Source organism: Carcharhinus amblyrhynchos, chromosome 26 (genome assembly GCF_965287045.1).
Source record: "Carcharhinus amblyrhynchos chromosome 26, sCarAmb.v2.hapA, whole genome shotgun sequence".
NCBI classification, from domain to species: domain Eukaryota; kingdom Metazoa; phylum Chordata; class Chondrichthyes; order Carcharhiniformes; family Carcharhinidae; genus Carcharhinus; species Carcharhinus amblyrhynchos.
Genome location: NC_137349.1, coordinates 9027642 through 9049147, shown reverse-complemented (window position 1 = coordinate 9049147; position 21506 = coordinate 9027642). Strand labels below are relative to the sequence as shown.

At 43.8% G+C, this 21506-nt stretch overlaps 1 protein-coding gene across 1 annotated transcript in view; it reads right to left on the bottom strand.

Annotated features, from left to right (window-relative positions):
- Window positions 1-21506, bottom strand: part of arhgef18b (rho/rac guanine nucleotide exchange factor (GEF) 18b) — a 215342-nt gene that overhangs the window by 20979 nt on the left and 172857 nt on the right. Inside the window, exons 13-25 of the mRNA XM_080212859.1 lie at window positions 18509-18650; window positions 17538-17653; window positions 16978-17118; window positions 14190-14443; window positions 10907-11032; window positions 10650-10767; window positions 9024-9278; window positions 5055-5131; window positions 4099-4277; window positions 3402-3481; window positions 2377-2553; window positions 593-733; window positions 355-488 (exon numbers count right to left, since the gene is read on the bottom strand). Of these exons, the coding sequence (XP_080068985.1) occupies window positions 355-488; window positions 593-733; window positions 2377-2553; window positions 3402-3481; window positions 4099-4277; window positions 5055-5131; window positions 9024-9278; window positions 10650-10767; window positions 10907-11032; window positions 14190-14443; window positions 16978-17118; window positions 17538-17653; window positions 18509-18650 (1940 nt within the window). The remainder of the gene's footprint in view (window positions 1-354; window positions 489-592; window positions 734-2376; window positions 2554-3401; window positions 3482-4098; window positions 4278-5054; window positions 5132-9023; window positions 9279-10649; window positions 10768-10906; window positions 11033-14189; window positions 14444-16977; window positions 17119-17537; window positions 17654-18508; window positions 18651-21506) is intronic.

Genomic DNA, 21506 nt, shown 5'->3' with positions numbered 1-21506 from the left:
TCCACCCAACTGACACATCTTTGGACTGTGGGAGGAAACCAGAACACCCAGAGGAAACCCACGCACACGTGGGAAGAACATGCAAACTCCACGCAGGCAGTGGCCCAAGGTCAGAATTGGACCCAGGTCCCTGGTGCTGAGAGGCAGCACTGTTAAGCACTGTACCACATTTAGGATTTGTGTTATGTACAGGATAATTACTGGCACCATTCCATCACTTAAGGAGATTCCTATCAATTGGAAATCAAAGGTCAATACACTAGATATTACTGAGGAAGTAAAGGGAAATATGGTGGACAGCGAACACAGGAATGAAACCTCTACTATTGAAGACTTTTTAAAGAATTACTGTACCGTCCGTCTGCCCTCACTCTCACTGCACGCATCCTGCAGTTGAGGTTCAGAGCTGGCCCGAGACCCAGCTTTTTCCTTCATCTTCACTTCACTATTGGAAGAGACAGTGCTTGACTTTTTTCTGATGGAGCCATCTGAAAATGAAAGGGGTTGAGAGGTAAATGGAAAACTACAGACCTGACAAAAAGACCAGCGCAACTTTCACCCGGAGTAGGGGGAGGCAGTCGGTCCAACCTACCTTTGGTTAGGTTACTGGAACTGCTGTCATAACCTCCGAACGTCTCAGCGCGCCGTGGCAAACTCGAGGTACCCAAGCTGTCCTCTGACTGCCAGCTTATACTGCTGGGCTGGGCGGCAATTAGATTCTGAAGGTTTTCAACTGGAACAATAAACACAGTCATGCTGGACTTGATCAGAAAAACCCAAGGAGTCTTGGCACCCTTGCCGTCTAATCCCCTTTTCTAAATAGAAAGGAGTTTCACAACACTAGGCTGAAGTTCAACAAGTGACTCACTTGATGAAGGGGCAACACTCTGAAAGCTTGTGATTCCAAACAAACCTGTTGGACTTTAGCCTGGTGTTGAGAGACTTCTTCCTGTGCCTACCCCAGTCCAACGCCAGTATCTCCACATCATTTCTAAATAGTGTCACTTTGAGCCAATAACAATCTTCACAGATTGATTACTGGCTCCTTTCTTGGTTTTGTTGCTCTCCCTGGATGCTAACATGACTAATGTTTGGGGAGAAGAGTGATGTGCAAATTTACACCATCAAATAGACTGATGAGTCAGTGGGGACATTACTGATGGAATTCTCTGTCTCCTGAACCTTGCTTTGATTTATTATTGTCACATGTATCAGGATACAGTAAAAAGTAGTGTTTCTTGCATACCATACAGAACATACCGTTCATTGAGTACATAACAGAGAAGGAAAGGGCATGGCACAGAATATAGTGTTGCAGTTACAGATAGGGTGAAGAGAAGGATCAGCTTAATATACGGTAGGACCATTCAAAAGCTTGATGGCAGCAGGGAAGAGGTCGTGCTCGAGTCGGCTGGTGCGTGATTTCAGATGTTTATATGTTTACACGTGCACACACGTCAGAGACAGAGCAAGAGTTTGGGTTACGTGAACCTGCACTGCTCTAAAGTCAGATCCTAGAGAGGAGGCCCACATGTCCATGAGCTGAGGGAAGATTTTGTTTCAATTCCCACTTTAGCTAATTTAAAACAAATTTGAGTGCAGAGAATTCATCGTGCAGCAGAGTTCCATTAGATTTAAACAGGAAGCGACATTTCAATGGAGAGATTTTCACCTTCACTCACTTCAAAAAGAACAAGAGAAAGAAACGTGTCATTCCACTGCCAGGTGCTTGGTGTGGTTAGAACCAGGAAGGTCAGTGATTAGATGCAAGGTCAGTAGTGAGATCGTTAAACTTAGGGTGGCAAGAGGGGAGAGCAACAACAGATCTCTGTGCACAAAGTCAAAAAATGGGGGATGTGGACACATCTGTTGCAATACTTCCACAGTCAAATAGTCTGATAACATTCACTATTACAAGCTAGCCATAACAAATGGTCATTCAGTAAGTGACGATGTAGAGATACCGACTTTGGACCAGGGTAAACACAGTAAGAAGTCTCACAACACCAGGAACCTTCCACACACTTGACGAAGGAACACCGTTTCCGAAAGCTTGTGGGATTACTATCAAATAAACTGGCTGGACTTAAACCTCATGTTGTGAGACTTCTTACTGCATTCAGTAAGTGCCCGAGAAAGGCTAAACTGTCAGTGTCTTGAAAATATAAGAGGAATAAACAAGGAGGAGTGCATGACTGGTATTTGACTTGTTTTTACTATTCAGGCACACTAGTTCAGTGGGTACTCTACAGCAGATACCCTAAAACTACATTAACCGAAATCTACATTAACAGAATTTTCAATGCACATCTGCATTCTTTAAATGACTTTGGCCCCCATCTCTCTGCCATTTCCAAATACGCAGCTCAAACTCACCTTCTTTCATCACTTCATTAAGTACGGTATCTCGCTGAGACTCCAGTGTGTCAGCTCGAAGCAGCATGCGTGGCCTTCCTGTGTCCAGGTACCCGTTCACCTCTGCTATGTCGCTGTAAATTTCCAACTTCTCACACAGGGTCCGCTTGATCACTTCATCCTTCGCGATCAGACATTCTAGAAACACGACCGACAAGAACCCAGTAAGCCACCATGATGCAAATTGCCAAACACTTCATCAGGTTACATATCACATGACGCTGCCATGACCCAAAACTTGACACGCCTGAACTAACTGGCCGCAGTCACCAAATGCTGTCATTGATGGCACCATCAAATGCAGCATTAAGCCACACAGCATAGGGTCAACATGAAGAATGCCAACTACTCAACATCACCCATTGTTGAGAGAGTGCCTTGAAAAGAGAAGGAGCACAGTTCCCACACCTGAGGCAGCACGGTGGCACAGTGGTTAGTACTGCTGCTTCTCAGCTTCAGGGACCCAGGTTCAATTCCTTGCTTGGGTCACTGTCTGTGCAGAGTTTGCATGTTCTCCCCGTGTCTGTATGGGTTTCCTCCGAGTGCTCCCGTTTCCCCCCACAGTCCAAAGATGTGCAGGTTAGGTGGATTGGCCATGTTAAATTCTCCCTCCTGTACCCAAACAGGGAGTGTGGTGACTAGGGGATTTTCATAGTAACTTCATTGCAATGGTAATGTAAACATTCTTGTGACACCAATAAACTTTGAGCATTACTGAAGTTACTGACAGCGATCAGGATCGTACTTGGCTGCGATGCCCTGCGAGACCAAATAACTGATCAATAACATGGACCAAGGGGTAAGTTTGCTAGTACCTGCGCATCTCCAGCTAAGCCAGCACTATAGTCCTGGGTGCCTGAAGCAGAGAATACTCTGAATACACAAACTAACAGACCCCTTCTGGATGGAAGTAAAAACAAAATAAAGCACAGGATTGTTTTATCTCAAAGCTCAGCTGCAGGTTCTCTGCGCTATCGTCCTCTTACGCTGGAGTTCTCTGATTCGCGCTGCTCTTCTTTCATCCCTCTGCCGCTCTTCACCCAGGACTGCCTCTTCCATTGGATACCTGAGGGAAAGAAAAGGTGGTTTAGACACTGACGTGTAATCAGCCAATCTCACCTGCAGGTGGTTTCTGTCTTGATAAAGAAATGTTTGAAAATACATTTCTATTGTGCCGTTCACAAGCTCAGGACATCTTTGCAAAGTACTGCATAGCCACCAAAGCAACTTTTGAACTACAGTCACTATCATAATATTAGAAACACCATCATAGCACACTCCCAGAAACAGCAACCTGATAATGAGCAAATAACTTGTTAGTGATGCTGATTGTTATTACTGTACAGACACAACAGGTGGGTAAAGGAGAGGTGGTGGTGGTCTGGGAGTTCATCAGTTACTGGGCCCCGATCCTGTAAGATAATAAAGGGGAGGAAGAACTATTCAAGACAGCAACAATAGCAAGTTAACAGTCTGAAGGTAGTCCTGAACACCAAACAAAGGCAAAAACAATGTTTTAAATGTATGAGTGTGCATTACAAATGTGGTGACGGATCAGTAAGATTGGTTTGAAATAGTCGTAGAGACGCCTATGGGTTAGTAAAGATTTCTAACTAATGGAGTCCGCATAGTACACACAATGTTGACACATGATAGGAAGCAGAGTTTACATTGCCAAGCTACCTGTCAATTGCATCTCGGATAACTGCCATCCAAGTGTTGCGTTCCTCCTTAGAGTTAGTGTGGATCTCATACATCTCAGGCCCTTCATCAGAGGCACTGATGAGGAACATTCCTTTCTCTTCATTAGCCACTTCCCTGACGATTAGCTTTTGCAACGAGATGCCAGCTGGCTTCTGGTCCTGAGAAGTTGGGAGATGTGGAGGCCGAGTTAGTGTGAGCATAAAGTGACTCAAAAACAGCCAAGGCAGTAGCAGAACATTAAAAACACAGGAACAAAATACAATTCCTTTTTGTCTCGAAACTTCAGCTCCGTCCGCCAAGCAGCAGGGTTAAAAATCAACCTTTTACTGATGAGGCTCATCTAGAAAACTGTCAGCACCAATGGAATAATGGCAGCACAGCACAATAGCGGAGTGGTAAGCACTGCTACCTCACAAAGCCTGGACCCGGGTTCCATTCCTGACTTGGGTCACTGTCTGTGCGGAGCCTGCACGGTCTCCCCGTGTCCGCGTGGGTTTCCTCCGCATGCTCCAGTTTCCTCCCACAGTCCGAACGAAGTGCTCGTTGTGTGCATTGGCCATGCTAAATTCTCCCTTGGTGTATCCTAACAGGCACCAGAGCGTGGGGGTTTTCACAGTAACTTCATTGCAGTGTTAATGTAAGCTTACTTGTGACACTAATAAATAAACTTTAACTATACCCCAAACTGGAGACTCAAATCCTTCAACAGAACAAGGCACAACAGTACATTAGCACCATGCCTTGCTAACATGGTAAGAAGTCTCACAACACCAGGTTACAGTCCAACAGGTTTAACCTGGTGTTGTGAAACTTCTTATTGAGTTTACCCCAGTCCAACACTGGCATCTCCGCATCATTGCTGACGTGACCAATGGCTTACATCCTTGGTTGAACAGCGTTTGGTTAACCATGTTTTGTTAATAGGCTGCACTTACCACTGTCGCAAACGAGTATTTCTGGTCCTTTTCTTGAAGCAGCAGAATCACATCTGATAAAACGAGGGCTAGAATATCTAAGAAGTGAAACACAAACATGATGAATACAATATCGACTCTCCACTTCAAAAAAAAAACCAGCCACCTTTACTTTCTAATTCCCAAAACACCAGAAATTCCTCGGATTTGAACCCTGTCCTCAGGCCTGGGTTCCTCAACTTGTTCCTTGGAAATCTGATTCCGTCACCTGTGCTGATGAAAGGCCATCAACGTCAAATGTGAACTCTTTTCTCTCTCCACAGATGATGCCAGGTCTGATAAGAAACCTGCATTTTTTGTTTTTATTTCAGATTTTCAGCATCTGCAATATTTTGCTTTTGGACACGTCATTTTAATTCCAATCTGCAACACATTTTATTAGTCTTATAATAAACTTAATTTGCCATTAATCTACCCAGGTATAAACTGTATAGAGATCTCATTAAGATCTTGGCTCCTCGCTCAAGTCCACAGACCCCTCTTGCTACTCTCCAACTGTCAGCTCACCACAAAGAAAGTTGTATGTTATATCTGCATTATGAATAATTCTGAGAGTGCGCAACGCTATCCAGGACACTTTCTTTCAGATGAGACTAACACCAGATCGCCATTTTTCTGTTCAGGTGTATATAAGATAGCCTACCACTTGACTGGCAGATATTTATTTCAAATGATCACCAAAATGGAATTCAAGTCACAGTCACAAGGAGGCCATTCGGCTCACTGAATCTATAATGTCCTAACTATGCTAGGCATTGTGGGTTTTAAACTAAAGGAAAAAGAAATGGTTTGCATAAGTAGATTCAGAGTAACCAAGAATAGGTTTATTGAAAGAGATTTCTCTGCACAGAACAGAAATTGAAACTAAACATCAGATCATAAGATCACAGGATATGCAAGCTGAATTAGGCCATTTGACCCATCAAGTCTGCTCCACCTTTCAATCATGGCTGATAAGTTTCTCAACCTCATTATTCTACCTTTTCCTTGTAACCTTTGATCTCCTAACCAATCTAAACCTATTTCACAGCAGCTAATGACATCATGATTAAGCCACGTGACATGCTCTTAAAGCAATCATGCAACCATTTAAACATAACATCCCATCTCCCCACCGCCCCCCCCCTTTATTTCTATGCTCACGACAACAAATTATTACGATGTTAGACATAGGATCAATAATACTCTAGCTACAGTATTATCCACCATTCATCATTATACAGTCAATAAGAAAGTGGATCAGGAGGATAACTATTCCTCTTTGGTTATATACAACTCTCTGAAATTTGACTGTTCTTGACCCTAGAAGTATGGCTCGAAACTTTATTGGACACTTCTCTTGGACTTAATTCTCACGTATAGTAGCTGCGTCACAATTGTCAGGGACCTCAGGTTCAACTGAGTCTTCTGTAGTAGTATTCACAGAACTAGGGAAATGGGATTTCTGGAAATGATTTGGAGAAATCATTTCAAGCTGACAACAACTGATCAGCATGGCAACTAGTGCATCTGTGGTTTGAACTGTGTAAGAAATTAGACTTGCTTTTGTTAAAACTATGGCTGGTACCCATTTCTCACTCATGGTATAATTACGCGCTAACATTCTAACTCCTTGTCGAAATGAGTGTTGTTTTGCCCTCAGTTCTCATCCAGCATCTTGAGATTGTTGTAAATGCACTACTTTCTCTGAAGTTTCTGGTGGTAATAATGTATCAAACAGAGTTCTCAACTTTCTCTTTAAAAGGTAGTACTGTAGATGAACATTGGATAGACACGAGTAGTATTTCTACAAGATGGCAAAAAGCTACTCACACAACGTGATAACCAATGTTGCTCTATTGAAGCTTTTAAAGAATGTTTCAAGGATTCTTTTCAAAAATGCCAAATACAATATACTCTGGGTCTGTGCTTGGAGTTTAGAAGGATGAGGGGGATCTTACCGAAACTCACAGGATACTGCGAGGCCTGGATAGAATGGACGTGGAGAGGATGTTTCCACTAGTAGGAGAAACTAGAACCAGAGGAACAACCTCAGGCTAAAGGGACAATCCTTTAAAACAGAGATGAGGAGGAATTTCTTCAGCCAGAAAGTAGTGGAATCTGTGGAACTTTTTGCCACAGAAGACTGTGGAGACCAGGTCACTGAGTGACTTTAAGACAGAGATAGATTGGTTCTTGATTAATAAGGGGATCAGGGGTTGGGGGAAAGGCAAAAGAAAAGAATGGGGATGAGAAAAATATTAGGCATGATCGAATGGCGGAGCAGGCTTGATGGGCCGAGTGGCCTAATTCTGCTCTGACGTCTTATGGTCTTGTACTGCCTGGAATCTCACCCTTCACCGATTGGAAAAATCCCCTCTTAAAACCACACGGAGCGCTTTCATCGTTTTATTTTTACTTGGTCTTCCATCACCAGCACCTCAATCCTGTTCCTGTTGTTGATTTTCCCTAGGCTAATATTCAAAACACGAAGACGCACAATGTTTCTTTTTCCTTTAGGACCTTTGCTCAATGTTCTTGAAACAAAATCCCAACTAATTCTAATTTTCTTTTCATCATGTCCTAACTATGTTAGAGATTGTGGGTTTTAAACAAAATGAAAAGGACATGGTTTGCACACACAGATTGATAACACACAGCAGGTTTATTGAAAGATATTCTCTGCACAGAACAGAAATAAACTAAATATTGGCTTGTGAAACCACATCATGATGTAGTCATGTGAACTGCTCTTAAAGCAATCACGCAACCACTTAAAATATATAACAGAATCCATGCCTGATCTCTTGTGAGCAATCCGATCCCACTCTATCCCTGCAGCTTTGCAAGTTTATTTCCTTCAATTATCTATTAATTTATGTTTTAAATCATTGATCATTTCTGCTTCCACCACCCTCATAGGTAGCAAGTTCCAGCCTATTACCACTTGCTGTATAAAAAAAAGGGTCATCTTCATGTTCCTCCTTTCGGCCAAACCTCCAACCCTGTGCCTCCCAGTCCATGCGTCATCGACGAATGTGACCAGTATTTCTTGGTCTGATCTGCTGTGCACAGCATGGCTACTATGTTTACCTATGTATTAGATCTTTTGAACGCACAGAGGATAGGACAGTCGATATATAAATTGTGGTGGCACAGTGGCTAGCACTGCTGCCTCACAGCTCCAAGGATCTGGGTTTGATTCCTGGCTCAGGTGACTGTCTGTGTGGAGCTTGCACGTTCTTCCAGTGTCTATGTGGATTTCCTCCAGGTGCTCCGGTTTCCCCCACCAACAGCCCAAAGATGTGCTGGTTAGGTGGATCAGCCATGCTAAATTGCCCTTTAAGTGTCCCAAGATGCGTAGGTTAGAGGGATTAGTGGAGTAAATGTGGGGTTACGGGGAAAGGCCCTGGGTGGGATTGTTGTCAGTGCAGACTTGATGGGCCCAATGGCCTCCTTCTGCACTGTAGGGTTTCTATGATTCTATAAATGCAAGTTTGTCCACTTCGACTTTCCAGAGCCTGCACCCTGACGTCACCTCTATCCCAGTAAGGTCTCCTTGTGACATTCTATCCAATATTTCCCCCTTAAATGTCTCTGCTTCTTCCTGTTAATGTCATAATTAATGTCTACGTCTTATCTTTGGTACCTACCAATTTTAATCTGACAAAAAGCTACATGTGCACATATTTTTATCAACATTATTTAACACCAGCAGTTAGCAATGATGGTAAGATAACACCGTTCAAAATACCCGGGCAATTATACAATAGGGTTTCTAAACATTTTCAGTCGTTTCCTGATAACTGAGATAACCTCAGATCCAGTCTCCCTATTGATTCAATTCTTGTTGGTATTGTTGCATAGGCTGCCTATCCCACAAAGGTCATTTCTTAGTTATCTGCCTTTTAAAGTTTTACCAGAAGTTGTAAACATAAATGAGGTTTCTACCTTTCAGTCGCCCAGATGCGGCTTTCCAGCAGACAACTCCTTCGTGCAAAAGTCTCCTCTTTGCTCTCAGCATGTCTATTTTACGGATGGCATTTCCGTTCTTGAGCTTGGCTATCGACTTGGGTTCCATCCGATTTGCAATCTCCTTCAAGCGCCTGGCTTTCTCGCACTCGCTCACTTTCTCGTCTATGTTCGTTATCATGTCCTTTATCAGAAGTAATGCCTTGGTCAGCTCTGCGTGATCCTCCGAGCCAGCTTTGAAAGACACAGGAACACTTAGACTCAAGATTGCATACCATCTGGAATCTCCACTTGAGGGGTGGAAATTCTCACTTATTGACTTCTCCCAGCGGCGCTCAGCACCCACAATATCAGTCAGTCTCCAGGAGAAATTGCACTGGATCGAGTATGGGGTCTAGCCGGTCCAGTCAAGCCAAGTTTATGGGTCGTGCCATTTGGGCCAGGGGTCATATCAAGACAGAGGGGTGGGGAGAGGTGGAAATCAGGGTGGAGAATATTGAGGGGTGGGGGCTGGAATTTGTGCATGCACCAATCCCCTGAAAGGTCCAGAGCACGGGAGAGTCCCATGCAGAGATCAGTCTGGGTATTTAAGATAGTTATGAAGTTAGAAGTGTTAACTCTTCTCACTCTCAGAACTAGCTAAAGTTAGCAATTTAAATAGCTTTGTCGGATGGTTCCCAGGGCAGTGCAACTGTCCAAAAAATTCAGGACAAATTCTTAACTGGGTACTTCTAAGACAAATTCCCTAGCACACCTTAGGGGTACCCTCCCAAATCCGGGAGAAGCCGGAAGTTGTGGCCTAATGTTGAAACCCAGCCGGGCCAACATCTCATTGCTGGATAGGCTGTGACTAGAGGGCCAGAGATTCTTGGGGAAACAGGAACCTTGGAAAAGAATGAATTGAGAGTAGGAGACCGTGCAGCAAACCTCAATTTTAAACACAACACAGAGGAACAAGGAACATTTAAAAAGGGGGAATTGAAGATGCTGAGAAATGAGGGGGAAAATCTCAGAATGATAACTGTTAAAGAAAGGCAAGGAAGGCTTTGTTGGAGAAAGAGCTTGGAACATCAAAACCTGATTTTATTTATTACTGTCACACATATCAACATAGTGAAAAGTATTGTTTCTTGTGTGCTATACAGACAAAGCACACCATTCATAGAGAAGGAAATGCGAGTGTGCAGAATGTAGTATCACTGTCATAGCTAGGGTGTAGAGCAAGATCAACTTAATGCGAGGTAAGTCCATTCAAAAGTCTGACAGCAGCAGGGAAGAATCTGTTCTCGAGTCAGTTGATACTTTTGTTCAAAAACAGAAGCCCAACATCGCCACTACGATCTCAGCTTGACAGAATTTCGAAAAGCAGAGTTAAGCAAGGCAATTTCCTCTACAAGTCAATAGAACTCTTCTACACACCAAAACAGAAAATGCTGGAGAAACTCAGCAGGTCTGACAGCATCTATAGAGAGAGAATAGAGCCAACATTTCAGGTCTGGATGACCCTTCACCAGAGCTCTGCTGAGTTTCTCCAGCACTTTCTGGTTTTGTTTCAGGTTCTAGCATCCGTAGTATTTTGTCTTTACGTTCTACACACCAACTCACCTTCAGTATTCTGAATAATCCTCTCCACCAGGACAGGATACTTAGTTATACGTTGAGTGACCAGTAAAATGCATTCCTGCACTCCGAGACGTCTCACCACAGAGTAATTATTTAATTTCTGGAAAAGGAGGAAATGTGACACAGTGAGAGGTGTCTCTTTTTCCAAAAAGGTTATGACTTTCCTGGGTGCAGAGTTAGATTGTACAGCAGGTGTGACAGTCCTTGCAGCTACTCGTGTCTTCCTGCAAAGTACGCACCTTGATTAGGTTCTGGAACTTCTTGTTCTGCTGGTACATTTCTTTGTAGTAATTCACTGCCTCATTGTGCTGGCCACAGAAGTCCCCATACTGAGCCTTCATTTCTTCTCCAGATTCACCTGAAAACTGAGGCAAAATACATTTGTAAACACCACAAAAAAATTACTTGGCAAGATTACATTGTTAACAACTCTGCTGAAACCAGCTTTTTGTTCCAAAATATGAATTTTTGGCAAGAGACAAGAGTGTTGGAGAATGACATTTTTCCTCCCCAGGACTCAGCATTGGTTAGCTACAGACACCATATACTATCCACATCAAACATGGGTAGGTGCCGCATGGGATGTGGGCGCCACTGGCAAGGCCGACATTTGTTGCCCACCCCTATAACACGCTGCCTCAATGGTTAGCACTGCCACCTCAGTGCCAAGTTCAATTCCTGGCTTGGGTCACTATCTGTGTGGAGTTTGCACATTCTCCTTGTGTCTGGGTGAGTTTCCTCCCACAGTCCGAAAGATGTGCAGGTTAGGTGGATCGGCCAGGATAAATTCTCCCTCAGTGTATCCTAACAGATTCTGAAGTGTGGTGACAAGGAGATTTTCACAGTAAATTTATTGCAGTGCGAATGTAAGCCTACTTGTGATGCTAATGAATAACCTCTAAACTTTACTTGCCCTTGAACCGAGTGATTTACCCACTAGGCCATTTCAGAGGGCTGTTACGAACGAGACAAATCACATTACTGTCACGCACAGGCCAGGTGAGGACAGCAGATTTCCTTCTCCAAAAGGACATTAGTGAATCAAATCGACAATTGTCATCATTACACTTTTTTTTCCCCCAGATTTTGTATTCAATTCAAATTCCACCATCTATCATGGTGGGATTTAAACCTTGGGGAGATGATGGCCTAGTGGTATTAACCCAGAAACTCAACTAATGATCCTTGTTCAAATCCCACCATGGCAAATAGTGGAATTTGAATTCAACAAAAAGTATCTGCAATTAATCTACTGATGACCACAAAACCATTGTCGATTGTCGGAAAAACCTAGATGGTTCACTAATGTCCTTTAGGGAAGGAAATCTGTCGTCTTACCTGGCCTGCACGTGACTCCAGAGTTACAGTGATGTGGTTAACTCATATCTGCCCTCCCAAGGGCAACTAGAGATGGACAATACATGCTGGCCAGCCAGTGACACCCATTTCCCACAAATAAAAAAAATGATACCTTTCATAGATTAATAGCTATAAAATTTGTGAACACAACGGAGTGGTCACCAGCTCACCAGTGCAACAAGAGAGTCTGCCAAAATCTCAAGATGGGTGCGCATTTGTCTGACTATAGACAGGGTTACGCTCCTTGATAAGCCCAGACTCCCCAGTCTGCCTACCAATATTCACAGCACTGGAGGATGTCCTGGACAATCTTTCTTAAAAGCCTAAAGCGTCACCTTCTTATAAGTTTTGATTCTTGCCACAATATTTGGCAACAATAAGCCAACCATTTCTACTTGTCAATGTTGACACCCTACCCACAAAAATTCACTCCCTCTGTCACCGACACACAGGACAGCCGTGTGCACCATCTACAAAGTGCAGGAACTCACCAAGACTCCTTAAGGCAGCACCTTCTAAACTTACAGCCAATACCATCTAGAAGGTCAAGGACAGCAGACACATGGGAACATCACTAGCTAGAAATTCCATTCCAAGCCAAGCCAAGCCACGCCACACTGTCCTGATTTGGAAATATACCACCTTTTCTTCACGGCTGCTCGGTCAAAATTGTGGAATTCCCTCCCTAACAGTATTGTGGGTGTACCTACACTACATGGACTACAGGAAGACAGTTCACTACTACCTTTTCAGAGACAATTAGGAATAGGCAATAAAGGCTGGCCTAGCCAAAAAAGCTGAACTGGCTTGACACTCAACAATGGGCTGCACATAAACTTTCTTGTAGATCTCCAAAAAGTACAGTGGCTGAGAACTCCAACAAAGACAACAGTGGCTACCAACTAAGTTTAAATTATCTCACAACTCAACAAAATAAAGTTGGATTTATTTGTGTTACAAGTAGACTTACATTAACACTGCAATGAAGTTACTGTGAAAATCCCCTAGAAATATACTGATGTATCAACAATGAAAAGGGATTAAATTTGGCTCTTATTAACTCCCTTCACCCATGCTATTTTTCACTTCTCCTGAAGGTACTGCCTTACACTAGGGTATAGATCCACAAAGACTAAGAGTTCACTAGTGTTTTCCTCTAGTGGTTCATTACTGCCACCCTACACTGGGGTGAATGGATAGTAATCAGGAGCTTGAGATCTTGCTGACCTTTTTCAACTCAAGGAGTGCTGAATTGCTCTAAAAAAAAAATCCCTTTCGCAAGCTCAGAGCACCCCAAAGCACAGCCAGGTTATAACTGTGAGGCCAATTGTAGCATCTACACCATCAGATCAGTGCACAAAATGCTTTCACCAAGTTCCCAAATGCAAACTGAAAGACACAAGCAGTGGCTGCCTGATGTTAAGTAGCAAAAGTTGGTTTCAGCCTGTGTTCATCACTGGTTGTGGGAGCAGTAAACAGCAGAAAGTTACAAACGTTCATCATTTGACAGATTAGTTGTGTGCACTTATCTGTATACGTCAACAGGTTGATTTGGTACCAAATAAACCTATTGGACTTTAACCTGGTGTTGTGAAACTTCTTACTGTACATGCCAGACACAGCTTCCTTTGGGAGTATTCAAGAAGTGTTTATTGAGGTCAGAGTTGTACAAAACAGACATCAATAACTTGATCCATTTCACTGTGTGATAAGAGTGAGGGAGATAATAGCAAAGCAGTCCATTTATTACAAGTCTAGAACACCATTCTAAACTGCTTTAGTTTAGTTCCTCTTTATAATGTTATGACAATCTTGCTAAAAATGATCTACATTAAAATCATTTCTAGTTCCCACTATTCTCTCATGTAGAAACAGCAGCCTGCAAAAGATCTTTTAATTGTTGTATCAGTCCTCTAGCATCTCGTCCAAGTTTCGCGTGCGAATTGGGACAGTGACTGTTGGCAGAGTATTTAATCATAGCAGTCATTACTGTGAGGTGCACAGGTGAGGAATCTCTGGGAGAAATGACAGGCGCATGATCAGAATCAGCTGATATCCCCACCCCTCTGGCTCAGGGGTCACAGGAGGCCAGCTGTAACGGTTCACTCAGCCTCTCAGCTAACTCAGCGCAGGCTGAACAACAGTGGCAACTTTGTTAGTTACCTGTTGCGTGAGAAGATCACCAATTCGCTGGATGAGGTAATTCTGGTCACTCCCTTCCTCTAAGTAATCTTTCCGCCGCTCCTTCATCCGGGAGAAGAAGGCGCTGTGGATTTCCAGAAGCTGATGCAAGCAGGGAAAGATCCTGTTAACCACGTGTCTGTCACCGTACTGAAACTCCTCCTTTATTCCCCGATCGTATACGTGCAGCATGATTTTCAGAGTTCGCAGATGATGCATCTCCGTCTGCATGAGCTCTGATGAAGTGCAAAAAATAGAAGTTAGGAGGTAGGCACACATTGTCAGGAAAGCTACACAATTTACTTCTTTTGCAGTCAATCTCCAAGTTTGCCGCTGCTTGCCAACATGTCCATTTTAATCAGCTGTGGGTTTTAAAAGCCTTGAACAAACTTCTTCACCCCCAACCATCTCATCTCACTTAAACAGCCAAAGACTCTGAACAGCACTGGGACAGCAAAGTTGAGAATGTGCAGGAGATCTCTCGTGAATGGATTGAAAGATTGGGCGGCACAGTAGCGCAGTGGTTAGCACTGCTGCTTTACAGCTCCAGGGACCTGCGTTCAATTCCTGTCTTGGGTCACTGACTGTGTGGATTTTGCACATTCTCCTCGTGTCTGTGTGGGTTTCCTCCCACAGTCCAAAGACGTGTGGGTTAGGTTGATTGGCCATGCTAAAAATTGCCCCTTTAGAGTCCTGAGATGGGTAAGTTAGAGAGATTACTGAGTAAATACGTAGGGATATGGGGGTAAGGCCTGGGTGGGATTGTGATCAGCGCAGACTCGATGAGCCAAATGGCCTCTTTCTGTAGTGTAAAGTTCTATGATTGTGTGTGGTCAATCTGTATGACGATTTTTCACTGTAGACTGTGCTGATGTTACGCTATGATGTGGAGATGCCAGCGTTGGACTGGGGTAAGCACAGTAAGAAGTCTCACAACACCAAGTCCAACAAGGTTATTTGGCAGCGCTAGCTTTCAGCGCCTCAAGCTCCTTCTTCAGGTGAGTGAGGACTTGTGTTCACAAGCAGGACATTTAAGACACAAACTCAATTTCAACCATTATCTTGTAAATTGAGTTTGTGTTTTTATATACCCTGTTGTGAAATCAGCCAGGGTTTACACTCAAACTCCTGAGTCCTGTTGGAAATGACGTGGAGAGAGACACAGTCAGGGGTTTATAGCATGGAAACAGACCCTTGGGCCCAACCTGTCCACACCAATAAACTGGTCCCAATTTGGTCCATATCCCTCTATACCCAGCTTACCCATCTAACTGTCTAAATGCTTTTTAAAAGACAAAATTGTGCCCGCTTCTACCACTAATCTCTGGCAGCTTGTTCCAGACATTCAAAGACTCAGCAAGTCTGAAAAAATTGCCCCTCTGGGCCCTTCTATACATCTCCTCTCACCTTAAACCTATGCCCTCTAGTTTTAGGCTCCCCTACCTTTGGGGAAAAATATTGACTGTCTAGCTGATCTATGCCCCTCATTATTTTATAGACCTCTGTAAGATCACCCCTTAGCCTTCTATGCTCAAGAGAAAAAAAGTTGTAGTTTATCCAACCGCTCCTTATAACTCAAGCCATCAATTCCCGGTAGCGTCTTTTCGGGTGACATCAGGTATGGACAGGGCCAAACATGAACTAACCAAGCTGCTCTAAAGAGTCGTCACACGGACTCGAAACATTAACTCTGTTTTTCTCTCTACAGGCGCTGCCAAACACTGAGTTTTTGATTTCATTTCAAATTTCCAGCATCCACAGTATTTTGATTATGAAATTGCCTGATAACATTGTTCAGGATCACACGTGATGCTGGCCAAGTGTTTGAAGATGGGGTGCTTGATGTTTATGGGGGAACTGCATTGCAACAAGACTCAATGCTTTCAGGAGAACGAGGAGAAATTAGCGGCAAGATCACAACCATCAGCTAAAAGCCTCCCCATGATGGGGACACTTGTACGAAAATGCACACCAAGCCTTGGCTACCAGAGATGGCGTTCACGTCCAGCCCCAATTGTAGCTCAGAACAATAATCACAATCAATAGCAAACTATTAAGTGCATGCCCATATGAAATCTAGGTAAAATCCACCAGGTGGGGGGAGGTTCCACGATGCAAGTGAGTAATCATAACGTGGAGATGCTGGCGTTGGACTGGGGTAAACACAGTTAAAAAGTCTGACAACACCAGGTTTAAGTCAAGTTTTTACATAAATCGGTTGGACTTAAACCTGGTGTTGTCAGACTTTTTAAACTGTGTTTACCCCAGTCCAACGCCGGCATATCCACATCATGACTACAATCAACAGCGCAAACTGCCGGATCCAAGTGGAGAGGATCTCCAAGGAGATTGCGCATATCGACACAGACATCAAGTTTTTACAGAAATCGGTTGGACTTAAACCTGGTGTTGTCAGGCTTTTTACGGAAATGAGTAATCCACTGTTAAAATAGTGGTCTCACTTCAGCTGTGATTCCTTGTTTCACCATGACCGCCCCCCTCCCAAAATGAGGTTCTGTCTCACTGGAATCTGCATTCAAACTCTCTAACTAATCATAAAAGTAGACTTCAGATACTAAAGATCAGAAATAAAAATAAATTGCTCAAAAAACTCAGCGGGTCTGGCAGCATCTGAGAGGGAGAAACAGCGTAATGCGTCAAGTCCAACATTACGCTGCTTTAGACTCTTTCTTCACTGAATAATCAGGCTGGCCGATGTAGAGAAAGCACAGAGGAGTGAGGTAGTGGCTAATGGGGTAAGTTTTCTTACCATAAATCACATCCTGCCTTTTGGTTACTTCTTTGCTCTGTTTCTTTGCGTAGGCCTGATCCACTGCAAGACTCCATGATTCAGCCTCAAAGTCCTGGCCATCTGCCTCCAACTCTGCCTTCAATGAAGCGTAAATGGTGTCTGAACCAGGAGTGGGGGGAAAAGAAATTGGTTAGCCATAATATCATCACCCCTTTGTCTCAGAAAAACTTTACAGAAAACACACTGCTTCCTGGTCTCACCTAGTGCCCTATAACCAGTTACAAGACAGGTTGCAGCTCCTTTTGTCCAACTGTGGGGATTGGGTCTCCCATCCCACTGGTGCTCAGGACCATTTACACATCAGAGTTTTGTTTTAAAAAAGATCAGTACAGTCAAGGTGTTTTTTGGGGGGAAATTGTGTCTCCAATATGGGATCTCGCTTGATGGAAAGAGCAGCTGAAAGAGGTGATAGCTTTCTCCAAACTTCGCACATCCCATGAGGGAGCAGCCTGACAATGGTCATTGTACTGCATCAAACCCTCCTTCATCAGCACTGTGGTCAATGTGACCCCCCTTACCTTCTGCCACAAGGGACTCAGCAGATGAAGAAGCCAGATTTGGAGTTTCCTCAGCACAAGACTTGCTTTTTGGGAATCCATTCTCCACCTCCTGCTCCATCTCCCCTGCAATTATTCTGAATCATAAAATACAAGCATGTGTACACATTAACACTCAGATAATGAATTAGGTGCTACAGTAGATTACAGCACAAATTTCGTAAGCCTATAGATCTCCTGACCCTGCTGGCTAAAAGACCGAGAATGAAATTTATTTGCTAATGTCAATCTACAGTGTATTTCTTTTTCAAATAGAAGGGATATTTTTGATGCTGATTTAACTGTTGCACCCCTTCTTTCATCATTAATTAAAGCACAACGGATAGCACTGCCACCTCATAGCACCAGGGACCCCGGTTCGATTCTCAGCTTGGGTCACCATCTGTGCGTTCTCCCCATGTCTGCGTGGGTTTCCTCCGGGTGTTCCAGTTTCCTCCCACAGATCAAAAGACGTGCTGGTTAGGTGCATTGGTCATGCTAAATTCTCCCTCCTTAGTTGCTGGTATGAGGCAACTAGTTGATTTTCACAATAACTTCATTGCATTGTTAACATAAGCCTATTTGTGATACTAATAAATAAACTTTAAACTCATTTATGTGCCAAGATTAAATAAATCAGATTAGATTCCATCCTGCTAATTATCTGTTAGTCTATATTTCAACCAACCAAATCTCTTGATTAGATTCCAGCCCGCAATTCACTCTGGAGATCTAATGTCGTCAGTGAGGTGGGTTTGAGGGAGTTGGTTGTTGTGTGATCTCTGGGTTTGAGATACAACTATTGCAGGAAAGGTGCAAAGGCAGTACAAAATGTTTCTCCATAATTTAACTGTGCGGGATTACAGTTCCCCAGTCCACAGGAACATCTCAATAAATCAAATATCTGGACCGTCACCAATTTACCGATGAACAGTGTATTAAGTTGTGCTAACCCGTGAGTAGTGATGCTGTTAGCACTGGTTGAAGATGGTTGAGAAGGTCGCCTTGGTGAAATGGTCATGCCGATACTCTGCACAGCACTGGGCGTGCCATCCGTGGCCAGTAGGCACCGCGGCTGCTCCTTCACTGAAGATGCTGAAACAGAATGCAAAGAGTCAGACAGCAAATCTAACCCTGCCCCACCAACTTTTACCCCTACCCACCCCTTCATCCCCTGGCTCCTTGAGGCATGCACCAGCCTTCCAGCCCTACCCCCTTCAGTCCAGCATAGATAAATTTGGGGTTCAGTGGATTGTTACAACAAGATCAAGCTGGACTGTGAAGCCATTCATGATAGAACAGGCCACTGATACTCACCGATTACGTTACACAATAAAAACTATTTAGCTAAGGTGTTACTGGGCAAAAGGCACTCATGGAACGATGATTTTTTTTTCAGCTATCACTCGCTAACAAATATGACTGTCCACTTAAAGTCTTTGGACAGGAATGCTGTGGATTGATTTTCCACACACAGGTAGAGGAACCTGCTGGAAGAGGTTTTCCAACCAGGTTGGAGATGGAACAGACTATTTTTAGGGCACCTTTGATATATGCCTGGACACCATCTCACACAAACACCGTTGCACGTCAGAAGACACATGACTCTCGAGAGGGTTGGCCCAGTTCCAGTGGCAAGGGAGCCTCAACAACTGGTGATCTCCTTAATGCTCCATCCTTCATCCACCATCGTGGCCATTGATACCACACAAGAATCTTCTGCCTAATGCACCACTGAGGACTTGTTTTAGATTGCGCTTTATCTGGTCTCCTTCCCCCAACCCCCAGACTCCAAACCTTACTGTCAAAGGTGTTCCTGCCAGGAGTTTAAGACCCCCGACCGACGGCATTGCTTTTGGAATCAACAAATGTTTAAGCCTTTTCACCACGGCAAGGTGTCAATCCATCTACAAAAGTACACCTAAATTTGACACAAATTGTTAATCCAACTCAAGAGGCCACAAAATGGATCTTTGAAATTATATAGGGTAAGTAGATACTCTCCTACAATGGGGACCGAGACATATTGGTCAGAAGGCAAATAGTTTTACTCCGTGTCTGGACGTGACCTGTAAGTACTTAATGCTGCTGCGTGTCTAAAACTGGAGCACCCCAACAGGCAAAACAACTCCTTCCCCACTGTTGCAATCTGTTAATCATACAGGGCAGCATAACCTGAAGGTACCTTGAATCAAAAATGTAAAATGTTCCTTTAATAAGTACTGCAGCTGGGAGGCTGCAACCCCAAGCCCATTAATACCGTAACCCCTGTGAATGCTCAGAGCAGATTGACCTGGGTCAGACATCGGCCTCTGAGGTGCACGAGTGATGCACAAAGTACAGTAAGCAGTCACATTTCGGCAATTTCAAAATCTCAACCTTAAATCAGCCAAAGTTTCCAATTTAGCACAAGCCACAGGACCATTCAAAACTTTCCCTTCAAAATATCCCACCTGACCTGTACGTCTTCTATTTTGCAATATTGCATCACAAACTTGTTAAACCATCTGAGTCATTTAGGCAAGGAAAGTGCTGTATTAATACAAACACTAACTCCATAGTAGTGTCCGCCTCCTCTGAGCCAAAGCCTCCAGGTCTGAGTCCCACCCCAGGACTTGGTGGCCAAGGAAGAAGCATTCAAAATGAAGCCAAACAGATTGAATATAAACCTGCGAAGTTCCAGCACGCAATGGCAGACAGCAAGTGCGGAGAGACTCCTGGTCAGAAACACTTGACGCAGAGTTGCATCCAGAGCAGCACAGTGGCAAGTACTGCTGCCTCATAACGGCAGTGACCCGAGTTCAATTCTGGCCTTGGGTGACTGTGGAGTTTGCATGTTCTCCCCATGTCTGTGTGGGTTTCCTCCAGGTGCTCCAGTTTCTTTCCACAAAGCTGCATTGGTTAGGTGGAAAAGCTATGGCAAATGCATGGGGTCACAGGAATAGGCATGTACGATGGGCCTAGTTTTAAGGTTCGTTGGAGTCTGTGCAGATTTGATGGACCGAAAGGCCTCCTTTGGCACTGCAGGGATTCTAGAATATGATCCCTCAAGCTATAAGCCTCTGGCAACAGGCTAAGACCTGTTCCAGGAAAAACCTCACGAAGGGAATAAATAAGAATCTACCTAATGCACAATTTGGTGCAGGATGAAGTAGAAAATGGTTGAGAGCTTCAAGGTTTTGGGTGTCCAGATCACCAAAAATCTGCCCCCGCCCCCCCCCCCCCACCACATGCCAACACTATAATTAAGAAAGCCCACCAGCCCCTCTACTTCTCAGAAGACTAAGGAAATTCGGTATGTCTGCGATAACTCTCACCAACTTTTATAGATGCACCATAGAAAGCATTCTTTGTGGTTGTATCACAGATTGGTATGGTTCCTCCTCTGTCCAAGATCGCACAAAACTACAAAGGATCATGAATGAAGCCCAGTCCATCACTCAAACCAGCCTCCCATCCACTGACACTGTCTACACTTCCTGCTGCCTTGGAAAAGCAGCCAGCATAAAGAACCCCAACTACCCGGACATACTCTCTTCCACCTTCTTCCATTGGGAAAAAGATACAGGAATCTGAGGATACGTACCAACCGACTCAAGGACAGCTTCTTCCCTGCTGCCATCAGACTTTTGAATGAACTTAACTTGCATTAAGTTGATCTTTCTCTACACCCTAGCTATGACTGTAACACTACATTCCGCACTCGCTCATTTTCTTCTCTATGAACGATATGTTTTGTCTGTATAGCACGCAAGAAACAATACTTTTCACTGTATATTAACACACATGACAATACTAAAATCAAATGAAAGAGAAGCAACATGATGGTTTTCCCATGGCAGTTCCCAAAGATTCAGGATGAGGACTACAAGTGGCAGCGTTGGTGCAGTTCCATTTTGTGGTTAAGAAACAGGCAATGGGAATGATGCTCAAATTAAGAGTTGCTTATTA